This window comes from Acanthopagrus latus, chromosome 3 (genome assembly GCF_904848185.1).
Source record: "Acanthopagrus latus isolate v.2019 chromosome 3, fAcaLat1.1, whole genome shotgun sequence".
NCBI lineage: Eukaryota > Metazoa > Chordata > Actinopteri > Spariformes > Sparidae > Acanthopagrus > Acanthopagrus latus.
This window is the reverse complement of record NC_051041.1, coordinates 7,171,421-7,199,040: the sequence shown is the minus strand read 5'-3', so window position 1 is coordinate 7,199,040 and position 27,620 is coordinate 7,171,421. Positions and strand designations below refer to the sequence as shown.

The 27,620-nt window shown below is 43.3% G+C and overlaps 1 protein-coding gene and 1 long non-coding RNA gene across 4 annotated transcripts in view; one reads left to right on the top strand and one right to left on the bottom strand.

The window, feature by feature from the left end:
- Window positions 1-25,709, bottom strand: part of angpt1 (angiopoietin 1) — a 62,369-nt gene extending 36,660 nt beyond the window's left edge. The window contains exons 1-3 of one of the 3 annotated variants that reach the window (XM_037093539.1): window positions 24,832-25,709; window positions 1,253-1,408; window positions 482-603 (exon numbers count right to left, since the gene is read on the bottom strand). In XM_037093539.1, the coding sequence (XP_036949434.1) occupies window positions 482-603; window positions 1,253-1,408; window positions 24,832-25,242 (689 nt within the window). In that variant the 5' untranslated portion in view covers window positions 25,243-25,709. Of the gene's footprint in view, window positions 1-481; window positions 604-1,252; window positions 1,409-1,659; window positions 1,793-14,889; window positions 15,025-24,831 lie in introns of those variants that run through there. The other 2 variants (XM_037093540.1, XM_037093541.1) reach the window with 2 other exon arrangements.
- On the top strand, window positions 15,438-17,498 carry LOC119017096. The gene is made up of 3 exons (XR_005074337.1): window positions 15,438-15,766; window positions 15,898-16,123; window positions 16,940-17,498. It is a non-coding gene; the product is annotated as an uncharacterized LOC119017096 (long non-coding RNA).
- Window positions 25,710-27,620: the final 1,911 nt, after the last annotated feature.

The window sequence follows — 27,620 nt, the reverse complement described above, 5'->3', positions numbered from 1 at the left end:
CATGGGGTCCCAATGGATGCTTGCAATAAGAGATGTGAGCCGATCCCATTTAAAAACTACATCATCAAGACAATCCCAGAGGACCAATCACCGATTCGGAGACATGAAAATGGAATCCAAAAGCCACATTTTAATCGGCCGGTTTTGCAACAAAACGCTCAGCGATCCAGCGTGGAAAGCGTACGGCCCTGTGGATTTGAGACTGATTTACTGAGCATCACAGAAAAATACGAGCTTCCTTTCATGCTCTTGTGTACACAACTGGCTCTGGAAAAGTGGTCAGCGAGAGCTGGTAGCAAGCTTTTTGATTTTGTTTACACAATCCCGCAGAGAAACGACAGGACTTAGAGTGAAAACTGTTTCTGCACGGTCCGGATCATCTTTATTTTTCTTCAGTCTAGCTTTGTCCAACTTTGCTGCAGTATGGAGGCCGTCATGAATATGTGCTTTGTTTTGTTTGCTTTAAGCCCTGTCTGTTTACCTGTTCTTGTCATGCAGCTTGCTGATCTCATTGGTCTGGACCATTAACTCTTTCTCCAGCTTGTTAGTGGAGAGGGAATTTTCCAGCAGCTGGATCTCGAGCCTGGACGTCTGATTCAGAACCTGCCGTGGTAAGAAAACACAGATATACAAAATAAAAAGGTAATAAAGACTATAACATGCCCCCTTAAACACTGTGTTAGCTGCAGTAATGAAAGCTAAACCATGCACCAAACTCTGCAGAGAAGCCAAAAACTGAGGGGCAGTATTTATGGCTTTCGAGACAATGGAGGGGGGGGAAAAAAAAAAAAAAAAACACTCCACATATAAACCATCAACTTTGTTTTCATTTTGTCAAGTGTTCACCCACACATGGTAACACTTAGGAGATATTCATCTCTGCTATGATTATCTTTTTTCCTCCTTGCAAACAGTTATCTTTTTTAGTGCTTGAGCAAAAATTGACCCACCACTAACTTAACAAATTTCCATCACCTCCTCCTCAAACGCCTTCATTTAAAACACTTAAAAAGGAAGCCTGGCCAAACAACTTCAGAGTATGGGGAAAGGCATTTATATAGCATTGGTATTGTCCTTGGCAAGTCCTCTGTGACCCCTCTGGAGCAGTTGAACATGGAATAGTTTGGTTAATGGAGCATAGGATGGATGCTCTCAGTGCATGAGAAAGAGAAAGACATAAAAACGAGTGGGGAACACACATTTTAAGGGTTTGAGAGCATCACTGTGACTTTGTTTGAAGAGCCTGCGTTACCTGCGTCTCGACATCAGTTAGCTTGCGTGTTTGTTCGGCCGTCTGAGAAAGAAGGTTGGTGCCCATTTCCAACATGGCTGCTGTGTGGTTGTGGACGGCGCTCTGCTGCAGTTGGGCCATCTCCGTCTTCATGCTCTCTTTGATGTAGTTCTCAATCTGTGCCAAGGAAACCATCGCAGAAAAACTGATTAGACATGGAAAACATGAGATAGCATGGCTGCCCCAAGTGAAAGCACTTTCTGTTAGCATTTTGCATGTTGACAGTCATGTTTTGATCACAACAAGTCAAAATACCATGAATCCCTTGAAACACAATTTCTCAGTCTGCCTTCAGATTAGTGTCAAAAACCAAGACATTTTAACTCAGATGCCATATTATCATGCGATACAACCAAGTGTGAACTTACAGTGACATCACAACCATTTTGAAGTCTTGAGCTTGGCATTAAACCCATTGCCGTCATGGTTTATTTGGATGTAGAAGTGACAGTATTTGGATGGCAGGGTGGAGGTGGAATCTAACTGATTTGATCTGACTCAGAACCAAAACACAAGCCTTGGTAGCAGCTTGTCAGTCACAAAGTAGCCACATCCTGAAGCGTTATCATCTATTTTCCTCTAAACTGATTCACCTGTCGAGGACTTTAAACAAGCGATTGAGACCATAAACTCATGAAGAACCCATTTACTAAGATAATAGAGCAAGTGAGAAGTAGGGTAATTTTCTCATAAGCTTATATAAAATTAGTCTTCTTTTTGAAACTGGGTCATTGAAAGACTGCAGGTTTGAGGCACCTCTGCACAGGCTTCACATTTCAGACCAGAAAGCTCTGTATCTGTATATAATCAATGGCTGTAATTGGTTCCACTGGCCTTAAATTGATTTACGGCTCTTTGCTGTGATCACAGTGGGGTTTAATTGTGCGAAAAGATATCTTACAACTGAAATTAGGCAGCTCTTAACTCTAAGAAATCATTGTTTTTGTCCCCCACAGTAAAAGCCGGTTTAGGGGATACCACATAATGTACCTTAATCAAGACATGAGAACTTCAAACTAGTTTTTTGATCAACCTTCCTTTGATCACACGATGGAATGGGCACAAACAAACATATTTCTTTCCATCATTTGAGTTGAACTCAAGTGAAGAATTGGTTTAGCGAATATAGGCACAGCCAGATGTAGGCGGTTAGCAAGAGTTGGGTTGGAAGAGATGAACAGATATTCACTGAAGCTTGTCTGGAAAGAACTCTTTCATCCTTATCTCCAGGCAATGACAAGAGGGAGATGGAGGTTTATGTCGGATAAGATTTCTCTTATGGACTAACTGCGGACCATCTGTGCATTGTGCTTTGATTCTTAATTTTATTTTCCTCCCAGTTGAATTTTAATGCAATAGCTTCTTTTCCCCCCTTTCCTTTCCTTTTGCAGAGGCCGAGCTAGATAAGTTGATCTAACCCTTCTAAGTCTTTCTTACTTTCTTTTACTTTCTTTTTTGAGTACAATCTTTCAATATTAGATTAGATTATTAGATAAAGAGAGGCTTATCTGTGTATGGTTAGAGGCATGCCTTTGTTGTACAAATAAATCCAACTTGATTGGATTTTGAGTGTCCACTTGTTCGTCTGGTTGCTCTCAGTCTGAACACATGCTGAGATGATTCAATAAACGGCCGGTGGGGAGACTCTCATCCACTCCATCTTTAAACGATTTCATCCCAAGTTTAGCTTTGGCTCATCAATGGTCTGTAACAGCCATGTTTTTCAGGGACGCCTCGGCCAAGACAAATCACTGTCAAACGGCACAACATCACCAGTGTTGGTGTCCTTAGCAACAGTTCCCATCCTGCGGTGTAGCTGAGGGCAGAATTAAGGGCTCACACTCGAAGGAAAGGAAAAAGGAAAGACAAAGTATCTTCAACCAGCCATAACACTGACTCGCCATTAATACATCTTTGGGTTAAATTTACACAAGTCATTAAAGGGCTTGGTTAGATCTCCCATTTTTCAGGGCCAAATCTTGACAACTGTGTGTTGTTACGTGCATACAATTTACATTTGATCTAACGATTAGATCAGTGAATGAATAGGTTGACAAAGCAGGTTAAATACTATACAAAGTGAATATATATTGGTTTTGGACCCGTGCTCGTGACCGTTTAGTTTCTAAAACTAACAGGAGAATCAATCTATCTGCATGTTGACGCAATAAAATCTTGATAACATCTATGCTGTAGATGTTCGTAGTTGCACGAAAAAGAATGGTCATTGGTCCTGTTTTTTGCAACAACAACAAAAAAAACAAAACTCATGGACTGCATCATTTCAATCAATCTCAGGCCAATAGATAATGAAACAGTCAGAGCAGAGATGGATCACCTCGTTCCTCCACAGAAACAGCCAGTTCTCGGCCATTTGCACAGGTCCGCCAAGACGAATTAGCTTTTGAATGTAATTTCCTTTCTTGGCAACGATATTAAAGTGAAATGTAACATTTTTTCGGGCTGGATTTCAGGCATAATACAGCTTCCCCTAACTGTGAACTACATAAGGCTGATATAAGTGTCACTTTCCACATAACCTCCAATGGTCTGGCCTGAGGAATTGGAAAGAAAACAGTGAGTCTGGAATCCACGGAGCTCCAGTAATGATGGATTACTCTGCCTGATAATGAACCATAGCAGATGACGGTGTTTGGAAATGGTTTTCAGTCAATATAGAATTGTAAAATCTCTGTTCTCGGCCGATGGTGCAGAATGTTTTTACTCTGAAAACTTCAACCTCACTGTCTCATACATCTCACAACACCACAATACAGCGATGGGCCGCACATTGTAAGTCACCTTGAGAGAAAAGGTATCAAGGGGACAGATGGTCGATAGAAACTTAAACCCAGTGATCACTTCATGGTTTCTCTCGAAGGGAATGCGGCTGACTCATGGCTGGATCGAGTAGGGGTCATAAACGGAAAGTACCAAGGAGAAACAAGATTACACAAACACGCCCAATCATGTAAAATCACCACTCAGAACCCTGTAAAAATAGGTCTATGTGGGTGTTGGGTTATTTAGATGGTCTCTAACCTCGACTCCAGAGAAACGCTCAGTCGTTCCAGTCAGCGACTACTAATCGTAGCTATTGTCAGCAGTGAAAGCAAATACTTGCTGCCAGAACTGAAATGCAAATTTGCATCAGCTGGGATTGAGATGGTGAAATAAATATGAGTGCATGATGAGCTTGCAAAGGTTGTGTGGCTATATTTTGTACTGAGATGTGAGGTTCTTGCACCAGTGACTGATTTTCTCCATTGAATCTTAATCATTTTTTAGTTGACCTTAAACTGGAGCCAGTTTATTTCAATTCATGGTGCGGTTTTCTGCATTTTCATTAAGCGATAGAGTCAAAAAGTCAATGAAATGACAGAAGCAAATGGTTTTTGCCTGATACTCGTAAATTCTTGTCACGGCTGGGACCTTGACTGGAAACAGGCTCCAGACCAGTTAACTTGGCTTAAAAGCTTTGTGGTTTGGTACAGTTCTACACGAAGACTACCAACTCAGGGGCTGACAAGAAAAAAAAATGGGGTCATCTTTAAAGGTTAAGTCCAGCAATTTTATGTAGTTAAGTGTGTTTACAGGTCTTGGGGTAATTGGAGTACAACTGCATGTAATCGGATAACTTGCCTCCAGTGATGTCATTCAGTGGCTAAATTGCATTTTGGGTAATGTAGGCACCGAGTTTTGAATGGCAGTCCACTGGTGGTGCAATATTTTAAAAAATGTAAATATATAATAATCTAACATGATTTTAAATGATTAACATAATGTGATGATGTTATGACGGCTTTATATTGTTACAGAGATATCTTAACACTAATACGGCCTGGCTGCTCTGTGCTGTGCTGCTAGCTGCATGGCCAACTAAGCTAACTAGCTAATGGCAGCTAGAGATAGCAGCAGGTAGCAGTAACCCTGGTCATGGACTGTCCCCCCGTTGGTTTTGAGAATGAATGCACAAGGTGGCAAGTTTTGACATACTGCACCTTTAAAAACAAATGATCAAAATCTTCTATGTTACTGACAACGCGAAATCAACACTAAGTGACATGACAATTTAATTCTAATATATCAAATTACATGCAGCTTTACGCTTAAATCTACTATTCTAAATATGTAGTCATACCCCCAAAGACCTGTAAACACACTTTAACCTGCAAGTTACCCTTTGACTACACAGCCGGATGCAGCTATTTAAGACTGAGGAATATCTTTAGATTAGAACAATATGTGGGAAACTCAAAACAGGTTTTCAGACAAAAAGGGGTCACATTATCTTTAAAATGCATCTTCAGCAGAGCAGCAGCCACTGTGGCCACAAGTGAAAACTATGATCTGGTGCTAAATACCAATGGTAACAATAGCACAAGTGGAGAGGAGTCGTAAAGTCTGTCGTGTCCGTTACAGAGCAATATTTACCTAAAGTTTGCTAACATTAGCCACCATAAGCCCCTGGTCATACCAGACCAAATATGGCTGCAGCTGCAAAGGAGGAATGTCTTTTATTGCTTCTAAATTCAACTTTTCATTTGTTAAAGAAAGAATGTTTATCAAGTTATAGTCTGACCTTAAAAATTTAAAGTTGACAACTTTCTCAATGACAAGCCGAGGGAACATCTCACACCTTAAAAAAGAAACGAGGAAATGAGATGAAACTCCACTTCCTTCAAAATTAAGATAACTCTGTTTTTAGATACATTCCAGTGGGTGCAATAACACCGAGCTGCTTTTACAACGAGTAAATCTAGACTCCGGTTTCCCAAAATCACTGTTTGCAAAGTGAGAGTCATATAAACACACGTTTATGCTCCCCTAAGTGCTACTTTACACCGAGGCATAAAGGTTTTAAGGTGGTGTGTTTGGCCCAGTCTGGCTTCATGAGTTCCTGAGGACTGCCTGCCTGTGACTTTACTAATGATGCCGCCATTAACTGCACCCTCACAACGCAGCGTGTACAGACGGGTCCGTTTAGACATTTTATGAGGTACAATTGGCAATTATTCACTAAAGCTACTTTAGGCTGTCTACAACATAAGAGACGAGCCGGAGAACATAAAGCAGGATGGCGATTTAAAGAGCAAAGGAGCTCTTCATCATGGAGAGGGACAAGTGTTTAGGTTACGGGATGAACCGAGCAGCATGTGCACCTTGTCACGGAGACGATCGCTGGCAAAAAAAGCTACAAAATCCATCAGATGACATCCCCGACACGCACATTCTGTACATTATCAAGGCAGAGCTGCTGAATCGACATGCTGTTAAGAGCCAAGAACAGGATAATCCTTCAAGATGATACTCCCCGCTATCATCGTTACAGATTATTGCAAATGTTTACCACTTTTCTGACATTCCCCATTTAGCCGTTCCAAAAGGGGGGTCTTGATCCTTTTTTTTTCCCTTAACAACAGCGGCGGTGGTGCTGAGAGACACTGCAAGAGTTAGAAAAAAACTGAGTCTGGACTGTATAAAACACTTTAAGCTCGAGCTCTGTCACATCTCTGCTTATCTCTGGCTCTGTGTGTGTTGGGGAGGTGGTGGTGATGGTGTTACTGGGACGGTCTGGCTTCTGGGATGCATCCTTTTACGCTCGGGGGCCTGGATCCATTTCAGACCACTTTAATGGACAAGAGCATCGGGGGGCAGTTACCCACCACCACCCACCCTCCAGGCTGGGACCAACGCCAGCACATACACTTGTGCCTCTCTTATCGCCCCCACCGACAACGAAGGGTGAAGTTGACACAACTCTTTTAAACCCGGGGCCTCTATTTCACTCCGGCAGGGCTTTAGGAGGTGTTGCCTTGACTCACTGCCCTGTCACTCTGCAGCATTGTGGAACAGATATGGGAACCCTGTGAATGTATTTCAGAAACGCTGTCTTGCTCGGTCACTGGCTTGCTTGTTTTAAATCCACCTTGAAACAGCTCTAAGGCTCTCTGTCTTACACTCTGTCAAGATTAGGTGAGTAACAACCCTTGTCTTTGACCTCTTCGACCTTCGCGCCGGTGGCCAACACCCCGGCTTTTTCACTCAATTGCTGCCACATTTTCTTCTCCTCTCATAGGATGTCGTGAGAGAGAGAGAGTGTTCATCAGACAGATGAAAAATCCAAACAGATGTCCCCCATTCTTCAGTGGACAGAATAGCAGCTCGACTGTGAATTGTGGGTTTGATCAATGGACCGTTCCCCCAAATAATTCTCCAAACAGAAACTTTTCTAATCATAGTTTGGCAATCATGCACAACCAAAGCTGACATACTGAGAAATGTTGGATTTTTCGCAACAAATGGTGTACACGGGACAGCAAGTTTGGCCTTTCCAAAACCACATGTCCAAAAGTGAAGGAGGAATGGATTTAACATGTGTTCATCTGGTTTAAAATATACACCAATTGTTAGAATAAACCGCTTTTGCCTAGAGAAAGCCTCACTTGCATGGCCAGGCAGGGTGTCATTAACTAACTGTGTGACATTAGTTGTTGGGGTTACAGGTTATACCAGAGTCCTTTTAGGCACATTAGGCCACTTTGCGGCCATCTTGGCAACAAACCCTGCATAATAATTGTGGGATAACAAGACCAGGCTCCTATCCAAATGAGTGGGGAGAGAGCCATAACTTCACATGGTTGCACAACAGCTCATCCCACCAGTTTGAGGGTTTGATGTGTGATGTGTTGTAATACCGTGCATTACCATGATATCCTTCCCTTCCTGTTCTTATTAGAAGTCCTATGCATCCGCGCCAAATCGGTTGCAACTGTCGGGAACCTCAACTTTGAGTTAAAGTCAGCACAACAAGATCGACTGATATGTTTCCAGGTTCGGCGAGGCACACAATCCACTTTTTGGATGAAAGGGTATTTTCTATTCAAAATGCTTTAGGTGGTTTGCAGCCAAGCAGACGATGAAAAAGGATGCTGATCTTACATTTAACCTTGTCAGAGCTGCTACTAGGGCTAGCACTACACCACCATACGAGATGAGATGAGATGAGATGAGCTTGAACTGGTGTTTTAGCATGACAGGTGCCTGTCGCCAAGATTCTTGTTTTTAAAATCCGATGGAAACTTTACAATGTAAGAGAAGTCACTGTTTTCAAGGGACTCATCGAGCTAACGTTAGCTTTATCAGCAGGTAGCTACCGCCAACAGAAAACTTTCATGTTTCATTTAATATATAATAATCAATGTTTACCAGCAAGAAAAAAACAAGCCATCATTTCTTTTCCACCCCTGTCTGAAATCAAGGACCCAACACTTTGGGTCAAAAAAGAAATGATTTCAAGATTTGAAAAAAGAAACAATTTAAATATGGGGTAGAAACAGGGGTCTGCAGAGAGGTGGGTGGTCCAGACCCGTCCCTCCTCTCTTTAGCCCTCTCTTAATGCTGTTGAAGCAGGACGTTCTTGACTGCTATCTGAAAAAGAAACCAGCTGCTGCCAGCTCACACCGCTCACTCCAACACTCTTTTTTTTCTCCTTTTTGCATTTTCCCTTCTCTTCTTTTTTCCCCCTTTTGTCTTCCTGTCAAGATGCTATTGTGTTGACGTCCATCGCGTTTCAGTTGTGCCTTTCCAGAGAAATAATGAGCCCTGTGTACACAACCCCCAAAAAGCAAACCGACCGTTCCTCTGTATAAATCATCGCGCTCACTCGGAGGTGCCCAAAAATCGTTTGGCAGGTTCGGAGGCACACCATTTTCCACGCTTCAAAGGTTTTCTGTCACAGCGGCTTGTCAACAGGGCAGGCTATAAAAGAAATGTGACAGCATTTAGCCAATATTTGAGTTAGGGTTAGAGCTGATTTGTTGATTGTTTCTATGCACAAAAAAAATAAAAAAAAATAAAAAATCAGAACATTGAACCTCATAGCAAATGGTATAGGCCAAAGTGATTTTCCATGGGTTTTTTTTTCCTGTTGTCAAATATGTGTGATCTGCAATTGGCCATGTAAATCATTAATCAGTGTTGAGAGTTAAAATAAACCTATAAACGCCTAATTTACTTTAAGTTACATCATTCAAAAACCACAATAACAAGGCTCGGTTTCAACAAAGTCTGAGCGAAAACTGAAGAATGCTGCGATAAATCACGATTCTGAAACACAAATTGGCAGATGTGTGGCTCCACTTGAGTCAGATTTGAGATTTAAATGTTTATCGAGATGAGGTCAATGATCCAGAAATGTAAAAAGCCCTTAAAAGCCCTGAGAAATGAAAACAGGCAAGATGTATTGTTTCTGTTTTTAGTTTCCTTTGGGAAAATAAATGACTATTTCAAAACATTCATCTGCTTTTACTATTAAAATCATCACTTCTTCCCCTCTGACAAATTTCTGGGTTTAGCTTTCTCTTTTTTAAAAGACTAATGTGCCATCGCTGTCTGAAGTCACAGTACTTGAATGTAGCTTTTAAAATCAAGAACGCTGACAGTGTTGCGTCTGCAAGACATACCTCCAGTGATTAACTATGAGCCTCGGACCAAGATGAATCAGAGGAGGTCGTCTGTACGCCTGTTAGATGCAAGATAAAAGCCGATTCGTCTCAGAAGTCGAACGAGGTACTACAAATCAGGTCCCGACGTTGTGTTATGAGAAGGGTGAACTTTCTCTTAGCAGCCAAAAGAGATGGGAACTGCTGGGAACTTGAATTCTGTAGCCGTGTGCAGCGCGAGCACTTCCAACAGAAATGTTTGTTCTTTTCTTATATTGATATTGGTACAGCGGTGAGGACACTTGCTTGTTTTTATGATCAGAATTCTTTTCCGGAAATGAATTTCTCAGAGTTGGTCTCGGCTCCTGACCAGAGTCCAGGAGCAGCAAATACACCTCAGGTCACTGATCGCGTTTTTGAACACTGATTTCCAACCATTTATCCTGTATTCAACTTTTATCTGCTCGTTCATTCTTTCACCCAGAAAATCTATTTAAATGTTATAATGTTCACCATCTTTATTGAACTTTTAAGGCTCAGCAATTTACTCCTTCAGCTACTTCTTCATACAAATTCAAGCCAGCAATGCAGTTTAGCTCCCATCCTTGAATCCTTCATTGTCATACTTCCTTATGTGTGACTTCAAATAAATTAAAGCCCGACATTCAGTTTAGCTTCAGTTTTTGATAAAAAACCTTAAAATATTCCACATCTTTCATACATGACTGATAGTATTCCGTTTTAAAAGCCAGCAATTCAGTTTAGCTTCAGCCTTTCAAATACATTACTCTATTCCACATCTATTCATATAGATACATACATACATAATTGGTATTATTGAACTTTTAAAAGCCAGCAATACTGTTTAGCTTAAGTTTTGTCAACAAACCTAAACATATTCTACATCTTTAACATTGGTGTTATCCCACCTTTTTAGAGCCGGCAAGGCAGTTTAACATCTATCTTTAAACAGCCTGCATCCACAACTGTAGTTTCTTCAGAAATAGCCTAAACTGTGATGAAAGTGATGGGAATGGTTTTAAAAAGCACACAAAGAAGCATGAAAACATATTGTACAGGGTGTTAGCCAGAGCAAATCCCCAACCTCCCTGGGTCCTGTTGTCCCAGATAGTCAGAATCAATTCTGCTCGCAGGTGTCTTATTTTTAGACCTCATAAGCTTTCTATAAGCTCTTAGCTTAGCAGCTAACAGTACAGCCTGGGTGCTGTCAGCAGAATCAATTTAGATATCACATCAGCTGTTTATTACCTGCCTGTTGAAAATGAAAAACACACATATAATATATACTATAATCCCAAATTTGAATATAATGATTAGATTAAGGAAAAAGTAATTCAATTTATCCCAGAAATATAGTATTTTCACTAAATCTGAGCTAAATGTAAAAGTCCTGTTTTATAAAATTAAGACAAACTATGAAGTTGATTCAGTCAAAATACTTTCAGGATCTATAAGTAGCACAGTTAGTTAGTTCTCATTTCTTGATCGTATAAAAATCCCCCAGAGAACTAATATTCATACTGTATGTTTCTTTCATGTTTGACTCATACCTCAAACAGAATCACATTTTTTCTCATTTCTCAGTGAAAACAAATACGTTTGCATGCATTGCAACATAAGCACGCATGTATATTTTCAAAAATCCTCCGGTTACGATGCTGCTCTCTAATGTCAAAGCGGGCCCTAAAATTACCCCAATTAATTATGCGTATCTGGCCGTATGGGAGAGGAAGTACTCGCATTCACCCAAGACATGGGAATGCGTAACGAAAACCAAACAACCAAACAAACTCAGACCTGCTCATTCATCCAGAGGTCTTGTGCCAGCAGAGGGGCAGTCTGTACTTATTGTGACGCAAGTTGTCCAACATGGGAATCTATCCTCCGGGAATGTCCCTCATGATGATGATGGCTTTTTGTGTGTGTGTGTGTGTGTGTGTGTCAGTGCTACAGGCCACAGGTCAGTCCAGCCCTTTTTTTTTTTTTTTTAAATGAAAAAACTGGCATCCCACGGAACGAGGCACTCTCATCCAAATATTGGGAGATAGCATTCCGGGATGTACCCTTTAAACATCACAGCAGGGGGATTCCTCTGCCAAAAAAGCTGCAGAAGCAGTTGCAAGAGGACGTGTGTTGTTTTAAAGCCAGCCATGACAGAAAACACTAGTACGTGCACACTGCTGTACGTTTAAACCTCCTCGGCCGGGCAACACTTCAGGGGGGAAAAAAAAAAATGGCTCCAGTATTCCAGTTTGTGTGCCAGCTCCGCTATCTATCAAGCCGGTTGTCTCTTCTAATCAAAATGAATGGGAGTTTAATGACAGGGGCTGTTTCCCTCAACGTCACATTCGTGTTTATCTTTCGTCCTAACATCCCATTAAGCGAGGACTGCAGAGTTTATAAACCGTGGCGGCAGGCGTCCAGGGTTACAATCACCACACGGCTATGCATTTTGTCTCTCACTTTCTCTTTCCGCGGCTCTTTATATCTCTCTATCTCCCCGTGTTTCCCTCCCTCCCTCCCCTCTTCTTTTTTTTTTTATAGTTTGCTTTGCCTCTCTCACCAAAGACAGAGCTGACGCTATCTCACCGCGTCCAGATTATATTACTTACGAGTCTCTCTCTGCTCTTCCCCCCCTGTTGCTTTTGCTAGTGCCGAACACACTCTGGGCTATATATCATATTGCAGGCTGCGTGAGGCGCTTTTAAGTACGGTGATACATTAAGGCGGTAAAGTGTGGGTGTCTGTGTGTGTGTGTGTGCCTGAGTGATGCCGAAACTGACACACAATCTAAACAAAAAGGGATGAGCGGGAAGTCGGGGTGCAGTAGCCCGACTAACATCTCCACATGGAGCAGGCTTCGGTCTGACCCGCGGTTCACCACGGCTGTTGGAGAGGAGGAAAATAGATGCCGGCATTAATGATAATGTGCGGCTCACGGCCACTTCTGTATCGCTGCCTACAGCAACATTAGAAACATTTGCTGCTGCCTGACCTCCCGCTCATGACGGATGAAAGAGCCGATAACGCGCCTGTTTTCTGTGTCTTTTACTGCCTGTTGCTCCTTCTAGAAAATCTGCAGGGATAAATGCGTTCGTGAGTCACGCATCTAAAATTAGTTGAAACAAACATGGCCATCTGACAGCACAATTTGTCCGGCTTTCATTTTTTCAGATAAAGACGCTTAATAAGAGGGAAGAAAAAGAGACGGGAGATTTGGAAATGCTTGGATGACACACAGTCTGCTCGCTGTCCTTTCATGTGCTTCAAGGTTTCTGTTTAGTTTTGCATTGATTTCTAGGAATGAGGTGCGCAGGACGTGCGTATAAACAGGGACGAGGATGGTTTAAATGATCGAAACCAGCGCAATTAAACTGGGATCATTATGTTCAGACAACAAAGCAAAAACATCCTCGCGCATCACACAGGAATTCCCGCAGACCTTCTTACAACATCGGCCGGGGCTCAACAAGAATCAAAGCCACAACTCCACCGAACACAAACAGTCTTACAAGCTCGTCCTGTAGTCCTGTCTGCTTCAGGAGGTAGAATGTGAAAGAATAACCTCAAAAAACTGCTGTTTTGTGCTTTAAAACACATCAGCTTTGGTGGAAAAATGGAATTTTCCTTAACTTTCCAACCTCAGCTCAGGATGGGTTTGGTGGAGCTCCGGATGCCCAGAGTCTGAGGACCCTGTTGGATATGAAATGGACCTTGGAGTGAGACGAATTAATCTGTATGTGATGATGAAGTCTTCACAGTCATGTGAAAACATGGAAATCTGTATCTACAGTTTAATGAAAGCGACTGTAAAAGGTAATGCGATAAAAAGCATGGATACCTGACCCAAAGCCATCTTGCCCGGGTTCGGACAAAGATTTACACATGATGTTCTGGTTTGATATACTAAAGTATATTTATATGGTCTGAACAGGGCTTTAACTGAGGTCGGCTTCCGAGTTTGGTTCGGACGGAGATAAAAGAACTTATGGTTAGGACAGAGAAATGTAGCCTGAAAGCTCCGGAACCATCAAAATGATGGACCTCGAGGTTTCATTGTTTTGTCAACAGTTTGTCACGTTCCAGGGAAGTCATCTGCATACTCTTCTCTTAAAGCAAAAATCTTTGTGTAGGTACAGTCACTGTGGACTGTAGGACATAAATCAAGACAGGAAGTCACCCGGACAATGTTCAGAAATTCTTTGGTTTGACATAACTGTTACTAATATGTCTTGTGCTATTCTAAACATCAATGCATCACTATGATGTACTAATCTTAGTTCATAATATGAGTGCTGTTTGACAGTCACTGACAAAGTGTCGCAGCCTCTTCCCTGTCCGGGCCTCACCTCATGACTGTATCCGGTCCAGAGAACTAACATCACGTTTGATCCTTTTCAGGCCATCAGTTAAGCCGAGGGTCATTTCATCCAAACACAGACTCACATGTACGTCAAACACTGTCGTGCATTAACACATGTGCTCAAATGGACATTAGTGTGACACAGGCTCGCAGCACACACTCAAGACCTCTGGAGGATTAGCCGGCCCGTCTCAGAACTGCTGCAAACATGTCAATTTAAATAAACATCAAGAAACCATTTGTAAGCATTTGTATTTTTGTTTTAAAACCCAGACCAAAAAAGCACATCCATCTATTCAATCACTGACAGATTTATAAGCGGGTTCCTGTCGGGTCACCGCACTGCAGCACAGTTTAGGGACTAGTCTAGTCGGCTACTGCGATACACAAACACTATTCTTGTGATGGTAAAAGAGCTTCGGTCTGGAACGTTCTTGCAACCACTCCGTCTAAAAGCACATTTCATGACACCATTTGAGGTCAACCAAGCCTCGTCACACATAATTGCTTGTTGCAGTCGTCTTTAACTAATTTTGTCATTTAGGGTGTGCAGCATGCCCCTGCTGAGGCTGAACATTTGTGAATGCCAAACCCAACAATCAAAAAAGGTTTCACCTTACTAAATGAAATGACAAATGAAACATTAACGTGTCAAACAGAAACAGAAAAGTCATTTCATTTGTGATTAACTCCATCAGTTCTGAGGTTGTCGGGCTCTTGTTTTGGTTCTAAAGTCCGAAAGCTTTTTGATGCAGTCTCAGTGCTCTTACCAGTACCGTTTCCAGCACACAGCAGGCGGCTGTTGTCAGAAAACCTTTCTCAGAAACTGATCCTAAGGTACTTCTCCAGGACCAAACAACAGTCACAAGCGGATAAAGACGGTGAAGCATTTAGCAAGGAACCAGATCATTTCTTGGGGAGCTGGTGGAGACCAAAACAAAGCAAAAACAAGAAGGAGTAATGGAGGCGTCATCCTAGAATTCTCTTGAACTATTCTGGCCTAACATATTTTGAAGTAATCTAACAAGTCAGTTCCAACAAATGCTGGAAATTGGTTGTGAAGCAGCCACTTTGTTCACCATATTCAGAGACAAATCCCAAACAAATCCTGCAAACAGTGGCTTTCCAACCTGCACTAAAAACAGCGTCAGCATATCAAATGAAATATTGTATCTCGCCCTAAGATAAGAAGTCATTTGTTACAGCCTCGTGTTATCTTACAATAACTTAGAGCTTACAGCAAAACAAATACATCACCGGTGTACCAGGAGTTTGTCAAATCAAACTCAGGAACCTCAGGGGAATGTGGGACTGCTGCATCTAAATCTCCATCAAAGCATGAAACACACAAAGCACAGCAGGTGTTTTCCATCAGCTAATCACCTGCTCTGACATCACCGACTGGGGTCTCACCTAAAGTGCAACGAGCTGGAGAGACAGAACGAAAAAAAAAAGAAATGAAAGGTCAAAATGTGATAGTTTTATGAGGGCTTTTTCGACGTGCGCTGCACTATGTTTTGTGGGTGTTATTTTCAAACAGTGGGGGATACGTCTGCAGTCCGTGTGCCAGCTCCAGCCCTGGTATTGTGTGGAATGTGAGAAGCCTGGCTCCGGTCCCAGACGGGGGGAAACACAGCTCTGGACAGGGTAAGAAGTGTGTTTTCAAAACAGATCTTAGGGTGTGTATAACGGTGTGCTGCTATGTCTTTCTTTTTCATATTTGTGTGTGTGTGTGTGTGTGTGTGTGTGTGTGTGTGTGTGTGTGTGTGTGTGTGCAGGCTGAATGAGGTGTCACACCAATCACGGCACTTAACCGATAAGCCGAGACCCCGACACGCTTGATTCTCCAAACCACCCACAGAAAAACAGAGACGAGGGTATAATCAGCCTGCCGTTCTGCAGTTCCAGACTGTCTCCCATCGAGAAATCGCAAGTTGATAAATCGCACGATTTCGCTCTCGAATCGCTCTCACCAGGACGGAGAGACATTGAATAAATAGTGAGGTAATTCCCAAATGTGACACAGAGGTTTAAGAATTAGTGGCTCCTATCGCAACTGCCACAAGAACAACAACGAGGCTAATCATCAGTCATATGAGGATCTATTCAGCACATTAGTCTACACTTTTTTCACCTTTACCTGCTTCCTGACATCAGTTTTCCACAACTCTCACTGACTCTACAGACCTCTTCTTATTTCCACACTATTATTTTTGAACACCATCAGATGCAGCGTGCATATCATAGCTGCTCAGAGGAGAGAGAGCTCTGGAGGAAAGAGTCAGGCGCAGAGCCAAGCCTTCTGGAGGAATAAACACCTGGTGTCACATCACTTTCTGCTCTAATGCAGAGCTGTTTACCTACAGGAGGAGAACTCAAAAATTATTTTACTTTTTTCGAGCGAATTTATCTTCACTCCTGTTTACCGACCTGAGCGCAGCAGCGATCCGCGGCGGTGATCTCCAGTGTTGGGGTGTTTACTGTCATGTTGACTGCTGGGTGGAGCTGGAGGGAAAATGTACTTCACGAATGTAAAGTTACAGAGAAGATATGGGAGAAGAAAGAGTGAATCAGAGTCTCTAGTGAGTGCTGAATTAACTGAGAGTTCATGTGAATTTATGTTACACGCAGCTATTGTACAGTCAAGAATCTAATCTGGCTGTTTGGGGCTAATAAACACTGAATAAATAAACCATCGTGGATAAAAAAAAAACTATTTTCAAGTCAAGAGTTGACATTTCTCTGCATTCTCCAGCCCTCCAACGTCTCTTTCAACCATCTGATTGTGATTCTTTTTGTTTCCTCAATCTGAAACCATAGCAACGCTCAGTCCGCCGGGCTCCGCTCCAAGAAAAGGTGAAGCGGCTCCGTCCTCTGGAACCTCTGGAAGGCTCCCCAGCGTTGACAGACAAAGACATCCTCTCAAAAAGCAACATCTGTCGGAGAGCGTCAAAGAGACGCTGCGGGGAGAGACGGCCTCAGAGGCAGCATGTGGGGAGGCTTCAGGAATGTTTCTCCCCAGTTTGCGAGACTTTACGATATTAGCTTTGGGATTAATAATTGTCAGATACAAGGGGATCAAACAAGTAAACTTGAGAATTGGATGAACTTAAAATAAAGGGAGGTAGCACAGATCATTACAACTTGAAGTGTAATCCGATTTTTCATCCTCCTGCACCCTGCCAGAACCCACAGTACAAGACATGCATGTTTTCCCAGTGCTATCTTTTCTTGGAAGTTAGGCATAAAAAAGAAAAAAAAGAAAAAAAAAAACCTGACTGACACGTTATTGTAAATTCACACTGTGTGGACGTCCTGCGGTATCCAGCTCAAATTCTCCAACACGGTTGTTTTTCAATGCCATTTCAGTTCCCCCGACCTTCATCAAACCTTGATTTACAGGCGCTCAACCTGAATGAACCTGAGGCCCGCAGGATAAATAAATAGCAGCAGATACGGGTGAGTAATATTATCATCCGCTCTGTTTATCGAGAGTCATTATAAAACAAAAATACAACAAAGATAACAGCCGGTTCTGCGACTGAAACAAGTTCAAACACAGTTGTGATTTGCGGCAGGCTGCGATAACACCACATTACTTCCCCGCTAACTGCACACTCAGATTGACTACAATGTCTAATGTTTCGCTCTATCTAAGCCATTACTATCTCATATTTGGCTCATAATCACTCAACCTTAGCAGTGGCGGAGATACAGCCACGAACCTTGCGCTTTTGGCAAGTCATCTGACCATAACTTACACTCTCAGTACTAATGACTTCCACTTGGCTGCCCAAAATAATATTATTTATACTCCTTCCTTTGAAAAAAAAGGAAAAAGAAGGCTTTTGCTCTTGTTACAGCCATTTTAGAATAACATACCCAAATGACACCATTGAATAAAATATTTAAATATCATTTCCAGACCTGGCTAACAAACCGCAGGGCACTCACATCCATAATATGTTAAAGCTGCTACATACTCAGTTAACTGTGAGGTTATTCACAAGTCTGCTGATAGTTTTAGCATCTTTCAGCTGATTGTTTTGAGTTTACTGTATAATATACATATATATATAATATATATATATTTTGTTCACATGTGAAAATGTGTGAAAATGTGAAATCTACATGTGAACGAGCACATTTCGTGTGATTAAAAGTTGTATCGACGTGGAATAAAATGTCACATGTTCAAATTTTAGCTCACATGAGCCAATATGTGAAAATGTGGAATTCATGGGTACTTTTCACTTCAAATTTGAATCTATGTTAAAAAAAAATCCTGTCACATATGAATGTTCTTAATTCACATGTGAATTATGTTTTTAAAAGAAAACGCAATGTCACATGCGGCATTATTTTCACCTTCGAGTTCCCCTGTACGAAGGCACATTTCTCATATGACATTGTCGTTAGAGATTTCAACGCTTAAAGCTTTTTTGGCTGCCTTCAAATGGCTGAAAAAAGTCAATGAATTCAGGTTTCAATGGTTCACTTCCCTACCTGAGTGACACGCCGCAGAGCACCCGCATTCACATAACCTCCAGTAACCAAATGAAGAAAAATTAGCACCATTACACTGAGTGAATATTTCCCCGAGGGGGAGTGGAAACACAAACCTATCAGTGGAAGCTCTCAATTTATTTCACAGATGCATCAGCGGGTGCCAAGCTACACGTTGGCTACAATGTTTTCAGAAGGAATATCATAAATCGCTTTTAGCCAAATGTATAACCTCGTAATTAAAACAAAATAAATCCCCTCCAAAGTACCCACCAGAGAGCGATCCAGTGAACTGACTGATGGAAAAGGAACCGAATGCTTGCTTTATAGCTGCAGTAAGGTAAACTGGACAGATTCAAGAACACATTCAGAAACATTTTTTTCTTCATATATTGAGCTTTAAAGAGAAATACGTGCACAAAACATACGTGTCTGCGCAATATCAATACTTCAAGCAGATTTGGGGTGGCTGTGGCTGCACTGAAATATGATTTCTGGGGGAAAAAAAAGGGGGGTCTCAAAACAAAGTGGCTTGCCGTATTGAGCGTGACAAAACTACTTAATGCCCCCTTTCCTGAAAATCAGCAACATTAACTATGTCGGTCTCCGTTTTCACATCCATGTGGAATTACCGTGGCACGGCTGTAATGTTTTCCCCCCATTCCCACGACACGCTAAGCAGAGAGCTCTGTTTCTCTTTTGCGCTCTCAGTCATAGCGCAAGTGCAACCAGGACAGTGTTTTCTGGAAGCTGTTATTGTAGTGTCCTTCAGCAATTTCCATGGTTTCCCTTTTTATACATTTTTGAGGGATCGGGGAAGGAAGCGCTTTTTATTCCTCGGAGCATTTCGTAGCCTCTCCGCAACGTCCGATTGTTGGTCTTGGCCCGCGTTATCAGTGAAAATAAACTCTCATAGAGGCAGTCACCCCTAAAATAGATAGGTTTCTCCTTGGATCCCCAGACATGCTGTGTGGCCCTCTAATAGCATTAAGTAGAGAAACATATTCACCCTTCCTCCGATGAACTCCCAGTATGGAAGGGAAACAAGCTTCTGCCCACATGTCCACATATCCTCTTAAACTGCTGTTTGTGCAGCAGCACAGTCATGTTCGCCTGGAGTCAGAGTGATGGGAATTTCACAGGGATAAAAACGCTGCTTCCCTTCCTTTGTTCAACAGCTTAGTTTGGCACAGGGCGCCCTTCTCAAGAAACATAGCTTTCACCCACTTTCTACTGTCTCCACCAGGAGGGGAAAGGAGAAGATCTATTACCGTCACTCCCGAGAACAGAGCCAAATTTGGCTCGCTGAGCTTCTCTCGGTGCCAAGTTTTCATTGTCCTTGAAATAGTGGAGAAGCTGAAAGGATGTTCTCAGAACGTGCAGCGAGCGTTTCATCTGCGTTTAACTCAATGCAACCTTTTCTTCATCTTAAATGACCCATCCTCTCTTATATTTCCAACAAGAGACTGATCCTCATTGACTCTCAGCTCACTTAAAAGCCCGGCAGCCACAGTAACTGGCAAATAGAGACAAAGACACGTTGCAGCGCTCTGTTCATCAGCCAGCAGAGCTTTGTACAAAACTCAGTGGTTGTTGGGTACTGCCCGAAATGTGTCAAGCACTGGTAAGTACCGAAAGCTGATACCTCAGGCTTGTATTTCTTAAATTGTCTTAACATTTCCGGCAATTTAACCAATTTTACTCTGCGATTTATCTGTTGTCTCGAGACATTTCAGACAACGTTTTTATTCCTTGAAGGCAAAAAAACCCTTCAAGTTGTGGTTTATTGATTGGGAGCAGTAGCTTCCTGGAGTCTCTACTAGTTGCCGAGCAAACATCATAATAACGACAAGTTAAGCTAGAAGTCCCCTTCCTTCAGCTTCATATTCAACAGACACCTGGTTCCTGGCTGTATCTGTTGACTTGTTGCTCCGTCAGTGCTAAACAGATCCTATCTATCATCAAGATGCAACAGTCCTGGTTGTTCCAAGGATTTAAAAGGTCAAAGTTTTGAATTGCGTTGCCAAGACGTCTCCCAGACTTTGGACCAGCCGTCCTAAAGGGACCTTTAAAAGTGGGCGCTATTAGGCATCGTTCAAGTTTATTGCCCACCACAGTGTGTGAGATGGGTGTAATAGGGCAATCTGCCATCTGTGTCAGACTGTACAATCTCCAATTTGAGATGCACCACATGGCGTAACGAATGCCTCCTGAATGGTAGCGTGGCGCTTTATATAGAAGCAACAATCCGCTCCAATCCCCCTCCAATAGAAACGGAGGGGGTTTGCAAAGATGGTCAACATGAAATGCAGATTTTGCTAAAGGTGTTTGAGGTAAATGTCTTTTAGTGTTAGCATAAGACTAGCTCTCCAGTTAATTCACGACATTTCTTGTTCTATTCCGACTGATTGGTCTGTACACATGGGCTGCAGCGGCAGTCACGCTGTGGATTTTGTAGACCTAATATTCTGACTGTGAGTTGTGGCGCAAGTGGTTTTTGGTTCCTGCTGCTGTCTCAGAGTACAATCTAAGAATCTGCTAATCGATTTACCCCAACCTCCAATGACTTTTGTCTGGGGCAGCCAAAAGTCACACAGCATGGACCGATCATTTTTCCTGTAGCTTGTTATCTAGTTTTAAATCTTAGTCTTGCAAAACACCAAGTAAGTACCGATAATAAAAATACTCCCTATCGAAAAAAGGTTAATTATTGTTCTATACGTGACGTGGCTTGCTTCCTGCTGCATTTTCTCCCTGAGATCAGAGCCACGCTCATCAGAGGCTCCTCGCCTTGCAGGCAGGCCAGGGAGGTAATCCTTGGACAAACACGAGCCACCTTTGACTGGTCAGGAATGTTATCAGGGTCCATATACTCTACCCTGTGGTTGAGGAAGGAAAGATCTCAGACTTAAAAATGCTTCCCCAACAGCTGTTTGCTGCATCACTCTCGCCGTCTACCCCCCACACTGGACCGAGCGCCCAGGCACGCGGGTTACTATCTGGAATGGTCTCCTCCGTCCGCCTCTTTCATCACGGCCGGCTGGAGCAACATCAGGGCGAGCTCTTGCTTAGACAAGCCGTAAAAACGCTGGCGTGATTAAGATAGATAGACTGGCCGGGACACTTAATCTTCTGTCCAATGAAAAATGTTAACTGCATCCTGATGTTCCCTCCCCCCCATGCAGCACAATTAGGCTGAATTACCACTGTGTGTTTAAGTGTCCCCTCTGAAACGCCGACTCCAATCCCCTTTCTTGTGCTAATCTTTCAGTCGTTAATTGTGTTTTTCTGTAGTCTTAATATGCGTTTCAATGGCACGTATCCACTGACTATAACTTAATTCTTTTCATTACACATTTTCAAATATAATCCAATAACCTTTATGCAATAAAATGTTCTCAATATTAGATTTTGTGGTCCTGCAAAACTTGTCACAAGAGCCTGATGGTATCAGCGGCGATGGCAGACGTTTTCACTGACCGACTCCCCCTTTCTTCACTTCTGAGGAGAAAGTCGCCGTAGAGGTCTCATTAGTCAACCCTTCAGTCTACCAACGCTGCCGTTCTGTTTTCATAGTATCACTTGTACTATCACAGACGGATGAGGTCCACTGAGCAAAGATAAAGCCGGTGTTATTTCACCCCTGGCCTTTCTTGACACATGGATTGCTTTTGGGAGCCGTACGGAAACACACACAGGTTTTCAGACCGGACTGGAATCTGACTCAAATGGTGGATTGGTGTGGAAGGTCGTCAGAAAAAAAAAAAAAAAAGATGTAGTATATTTCTTTAAAGGTCCCATTTGTAAGAATTCCCATCTCGTCAAGTACCGAAGCTTTGGTACTGTTCGTAACCGAAATCACAAAGTGCCAGTATTTGACCAGTTGGGGATGTGGAACTGGACCTTTAATGAGATGTAAGGTGAAATCTGACAATTTTAGATTGTGGATGCCCTCATGATCGATCCCAACCTACTTTACAGGGAAACTATAGAGGGCCCTTAATTGGGTGATAGATGGAGCCCTTTGGTCCCTGTGTCTGGATTAGGTCAAGGAAAAAACTGGAGGGACATGCGAATCACCTCAGAGCAGGAAGCCACATAACAGACGCAACATGTCACCGCAAATATTGAATACGTAATGGCTCCAAAATGAAACACTGTTGACAAGCACTTTCAATTATGAGATGTAGGTTCACTACTTACCCAGACATGCAGTTGCAGTTCACCGTCAGGGATCGTTCTATTCACAACAACAGCACCAAACTAAAAGCCAGGCTAGGCAGAACATTGGTTTGAAAATCGTCAATTTAGAACCAAGATCACGATTAAGATTAAATAAATTGTCATGTTATATTTTGGCTTGATTGCCCTCTGATGTGAAGTGGTTTTGCAGCTTTTTGGGGGCCATCTTGCTCTTTTTAAACCTTTACCTTCACCATACACAGTACATTCCTGCTCTAATCTGAGATAAAGTCAGTTATATGTCTCATAAGTTGATATTCCACAGGTTCAAACATGTAAACTTAAAATCCCCCCTATAATATTTCAGACACATTTGTATTGGCTCTGTTTTAGTGAAAGTCGAGGGTGAAGTCGCCTCCAACACTTCACCTCCCTAATTACAAACTCAGTCATCATCTCGCCTTAACACACTGCGACCAACACCATGTTAATTGATGAGGAATTACCATTTCCTCCAAGCTGAGGAGTGAAAGGTTGACTTTCTGAGAGCAAATGAAAAGCAGGCACGGGGGGGCGGTGCAGTGACTGCTAATAAACAGACCATATTGATGAAGCAATCCATCAAATCCATCAGGTGTTATCTATAGGCATGGATTTGATTCGCGCTGCGCGTTTTTTTCGCCGATGAGCAGCTATTAGCTCCGAGCAATTAATCACAGATTTCGAGCCGCTAATTTCATTTGAGAACGATAATATTGTGGAAAGTCGAGGAGCTGGAGAGCCGGTCGTGCCGAACGCTGGAGGTTTGTTTATTTGATTCGTGTATTCGTTTTCGCCGAGATAGCCTCGCTCCCTTTGGAGACACGAAGTCTCAAAGCTTAGAAAAGCAGAGCGCCTGCCAAAGCCGTATCAGCTGTATCAGAGATGGCCTCAGAATTTGCAACTTATTAACATTACATTGGAACCATATTCCTGCATATGAAACACTTCAGTGACTCTGTAAATAAACTGTACCCATCAGCTCATTAACAATGATGATTGTAGGAGAAGTCAAACAGGTTTCTGATTTTTGTTTTCCTGCAAGTCTGGGTTTTCAAGCCCTACTCGCACGTCCTTGACTTGAATAAATAAATAAAGGCAGCATTCTCTTTCCCTGTCTTTTCCTCAGCCAACCGTCTCCGGGGACTCTCTCTGACTTCCTGCCATTAAAGAGACAGCCCACTGGAGAACAGGGGGTGACTGACATGTAACTACCTCTGCTCTGTGACCGACGCGCTGCGCAACTCAACCGGACATCTGTGGAATTTACTCAACGGGTCGTTTGCCAGGGAGAAGCCGAGAGAAAGTTTGGGGGGGAAAAAAAAAAAAAACAGACAAGAGAGCGCGGCAGACGGAGACCCAAGCGATCCGCGATGTCCAGCTGTGTCACATCCAGAACAGAAAGTTCAATTCTGATAACATACGGGGTTATGTAACAGCATAGCGGAGGTGTTATAAATCCTGTTGCTGAGTCTCGCTTTTGTCGGTTTACAGAGAAGATGCCCCTGCAATCATTCCAGTTCTTCCGTTGTGCACGGTTTTCCGTGACATCTCGTTGTGAAACCGGTTCGCATGGGAAGAAAAACAATCCTCCACATCTAAAGCCATGAAAGCCTCCTTTCTGACAAACACTTTGACAAACAACGTGTCGGCCGCTGAGAAAACAGCAAACACGTCCCAGATTTAGTCTGAGCGCTGCGTCCGGAAACCCAAACGAGTTATCTCGAGAAGCCGCAAACAAGACACTCCGCGGAGACCACACACCCGACGGGAAAACACAAATATCCCAACAAATATGGAACGACAGCGCGACCGCTTCAAAAGACGTCTGCTCTTGTGCAATGTTGCTAAACGTGCAAGGCAAAGCATTTCAAATATAGATCTGATTTTAAAAAAAAAACAAACTCCACGACTGCATTCCTACTTTTAAGCAGCAAATAAATAAACAGCCGATACTTCTGCAGGATCACTCTGCGATTCCTTACCTTCTGTAGCCACAGGGTATAATTCTCCATAATGTGCTCGAGCTGCTGGATCTTCTGGCTGGGAAACTCCGGCTCGGGTGGCGGAGCGTCCCTCTGGAGAGAGTTGGCGTTCTGCTGCGCGCTACCGGCTTTCCCCTCCCTGCAGGAGCCCCCCCTGGCTCCGTCCCCCTCAGGTAGGATGAACGTGTAGGTGCACTGGCCATGCTGGATCTTATGAAAGCGTCTGTTGCTGTAATTGTTGCTACCACTTCCGCTGCTACTGCTGCTGCTGCTGCTGCCGCTGCCTCCACCTGTGCTGCTGGTGCTGCTGCTATCCGTCCCTCTCCTCTGCTCCCCTCCTCCGCAGCTCACAATCACCAGAAGTGCTGCCAGAGAGAGCAAGTGGTGGTCGAAGTTGCACCACAGCATCATGTCAGGCTGGGGGTAAAACAAAAAAAGAGTTGCAGGTGGGGTAAGTTCTCGGAGCTGCTCCTTCTTTACGTTCGGTTGGATGTTCCCCCTTTAAAGCCGGATCAGACCACGGCACAGGTCACCGTCAGCCCTGGAACATGCGCCATCCATCCTCACATTGGACCTCCAGCATCGAAAGCGACTGCTCTGAACACTCGCGCATGCTACTTTTTCCAAAAGCAACCCACTCCCCCCTCTAAGTTCTGGTCCTGGCAGGAAAAGCTGCACACATCTCCTGCTGAGTGACAAGTTGATTAGAAGTCTTGGTGTTTCTCCAGTGGAGTCAGAGCCAGAGGCGGACCGTGTGCGCTTCGCATTGATCGATCTGTGCAATTTAAAATAGGTGCCGGGCGAGCTGGGATCATGTCGTCAGACCTCCCCTGGTCTCTCTGCCTTCCCTTCCTCCTCCGCTCTCTGACTTAACGACCGGAGAGAGTGAGAGAGTGAGAGAGAGAGAGAGAGACGCTCACTCTGAGGAACAGTTCCAAGCTTCCAGCACACACTCTGCGCCTGCCCCTCGCAGAGCCTGCAAAAGAATGTGTGCACGGACAAGTCTGTGTGTGTGTGTGTGTGTGTGTGTGTGTGAGCCTGGCAGAAAAGGGACCCCAGCACAGAGGATGTGCTCAGACTGTGAGGATCAGTTTACAGGCGCTCTTGTCTGCAGGCTCATGCGGTCGACCTGCCTTTTTTTGTGCCCGTGTGTTGACACGAAAGACTTTTTGGATCTCTCTGCCCCTCAGACAGGACTCGACTCCCGTCTACACTGTATAAAGACAGGTGCTATTTTACAAGTAGGCACGAGGGAGGGATGTTTCTGAGAGGTGTTTATGGTCTTATTCTCAACTTTTTATCCGTCCCTCGACAGTAAAAAAAAATAAATAAAAAAAGCATCTCTCTCACAAGTGAGATCTTTATAGAGGCATTCTATTTGTCTTCTGGTGAAGGTGGAGGTCTTTATCTTCCAAGAATCCTGCAGTCATTCATGTTTTCTTCATATCTTCACCAGTTTGGACATGATCTTCTAGCCATTTATCGATCATATGTTAATTAGTAGCTTCTCTAGGCCAGAGCGTCCCATTCCCAGACTGGATTCATACTTGAGTCACAGGAAATGATGCATGCACACGCTGAACAAAGACCAGAGTTGCATTTACTTGGAGTGGATCCACTTAAAGCGACACTTTCACAACTGAGGTAATTCAAACAGTTACTCTGTGATCAAACACAAATGCGAACAATGGCGACTGGACTGTATCTTCAAATTCCACAGCATTCCTGTTCTGGTTTTCCAGTTCTAATGGTGAAACAGGTATTACAGATGACAGAAATACATCATCAGTATCGGAGAAGAAGGGTTTGAGACCATCACTGCACATGGCATCTATCGACCGTCCAACCTGACCAGGCAGACTGCTTCAGGGAGATCTGCGATGGAACCGTGTTGTACAATGACATCGCCTCAAACCTTCATTAATCTGTCATTTCAAATAAGGAACTAGGACTTTTAATTTCCCACTTGCAGTTTTCAGCACCGACTGAGAGACTCTGGTGACATCACTCGAGGCAATTCATCAGATTTGTCATATTTCCCTCTGGAGCTTCATACAACCTCTTGAGACTTTGACATGTAAAAAAAAAAATCACGGTGAGCGTTAAAACTACAAGAGTTAAAAACCCATTTGAGCGTGGGACGCTGCACAGACTGCAAAAAAGTTTCTATCAATAAGATTTATTGTCCGTCTTTCATCCATCCACTACATCTCCATTATGCGCAGATGTCTCTATCTCCATGTATTTTATATACAGTATGTCTCTATCAAACACACCCTCTGCTGTTATTTTTTTGAGAAAACAAAAGTTAAATCCAAGAATGAGTCGCGTGAGAAGGAATGCGTCTTCTTCGTTAGGGCCAGACGGAGGAGCGGCGTGAGGAAACCCAGCGCTGAAAGGCTGTGGGTCAAAAGTCGCGTCCTTGTTGTGGACAGTCCATTTGAAAAATTCTGAGTCGGGGAGACGCAGCTGTCCCAAATTCTGGCCAGACTTCAACATTCCTCTCAAGTCCAGAAACATTCAGGGCTGTGTGACGGCGCGCGTGCTCGAGAGCGCACGCCGCTGCCTCTATGTGCGCGTGATGCATGTGCGAGCTGTTCGCCGCCTGCTTGTGCTTTCGTGTTATTCTGCGTGTGTGTGTTTGATAGAGGGTGTGTATTCAGCGATAGCAGGGGGCTACGGAGAGTCGGGCCCTCCGTGTGGGAGCAGAGCGGCGGTGCGAACGACTCGCATGAAGGAGACCCGAGATAACAAACCCCTTGAATAACCCAGACTGGCCAAGACACAAA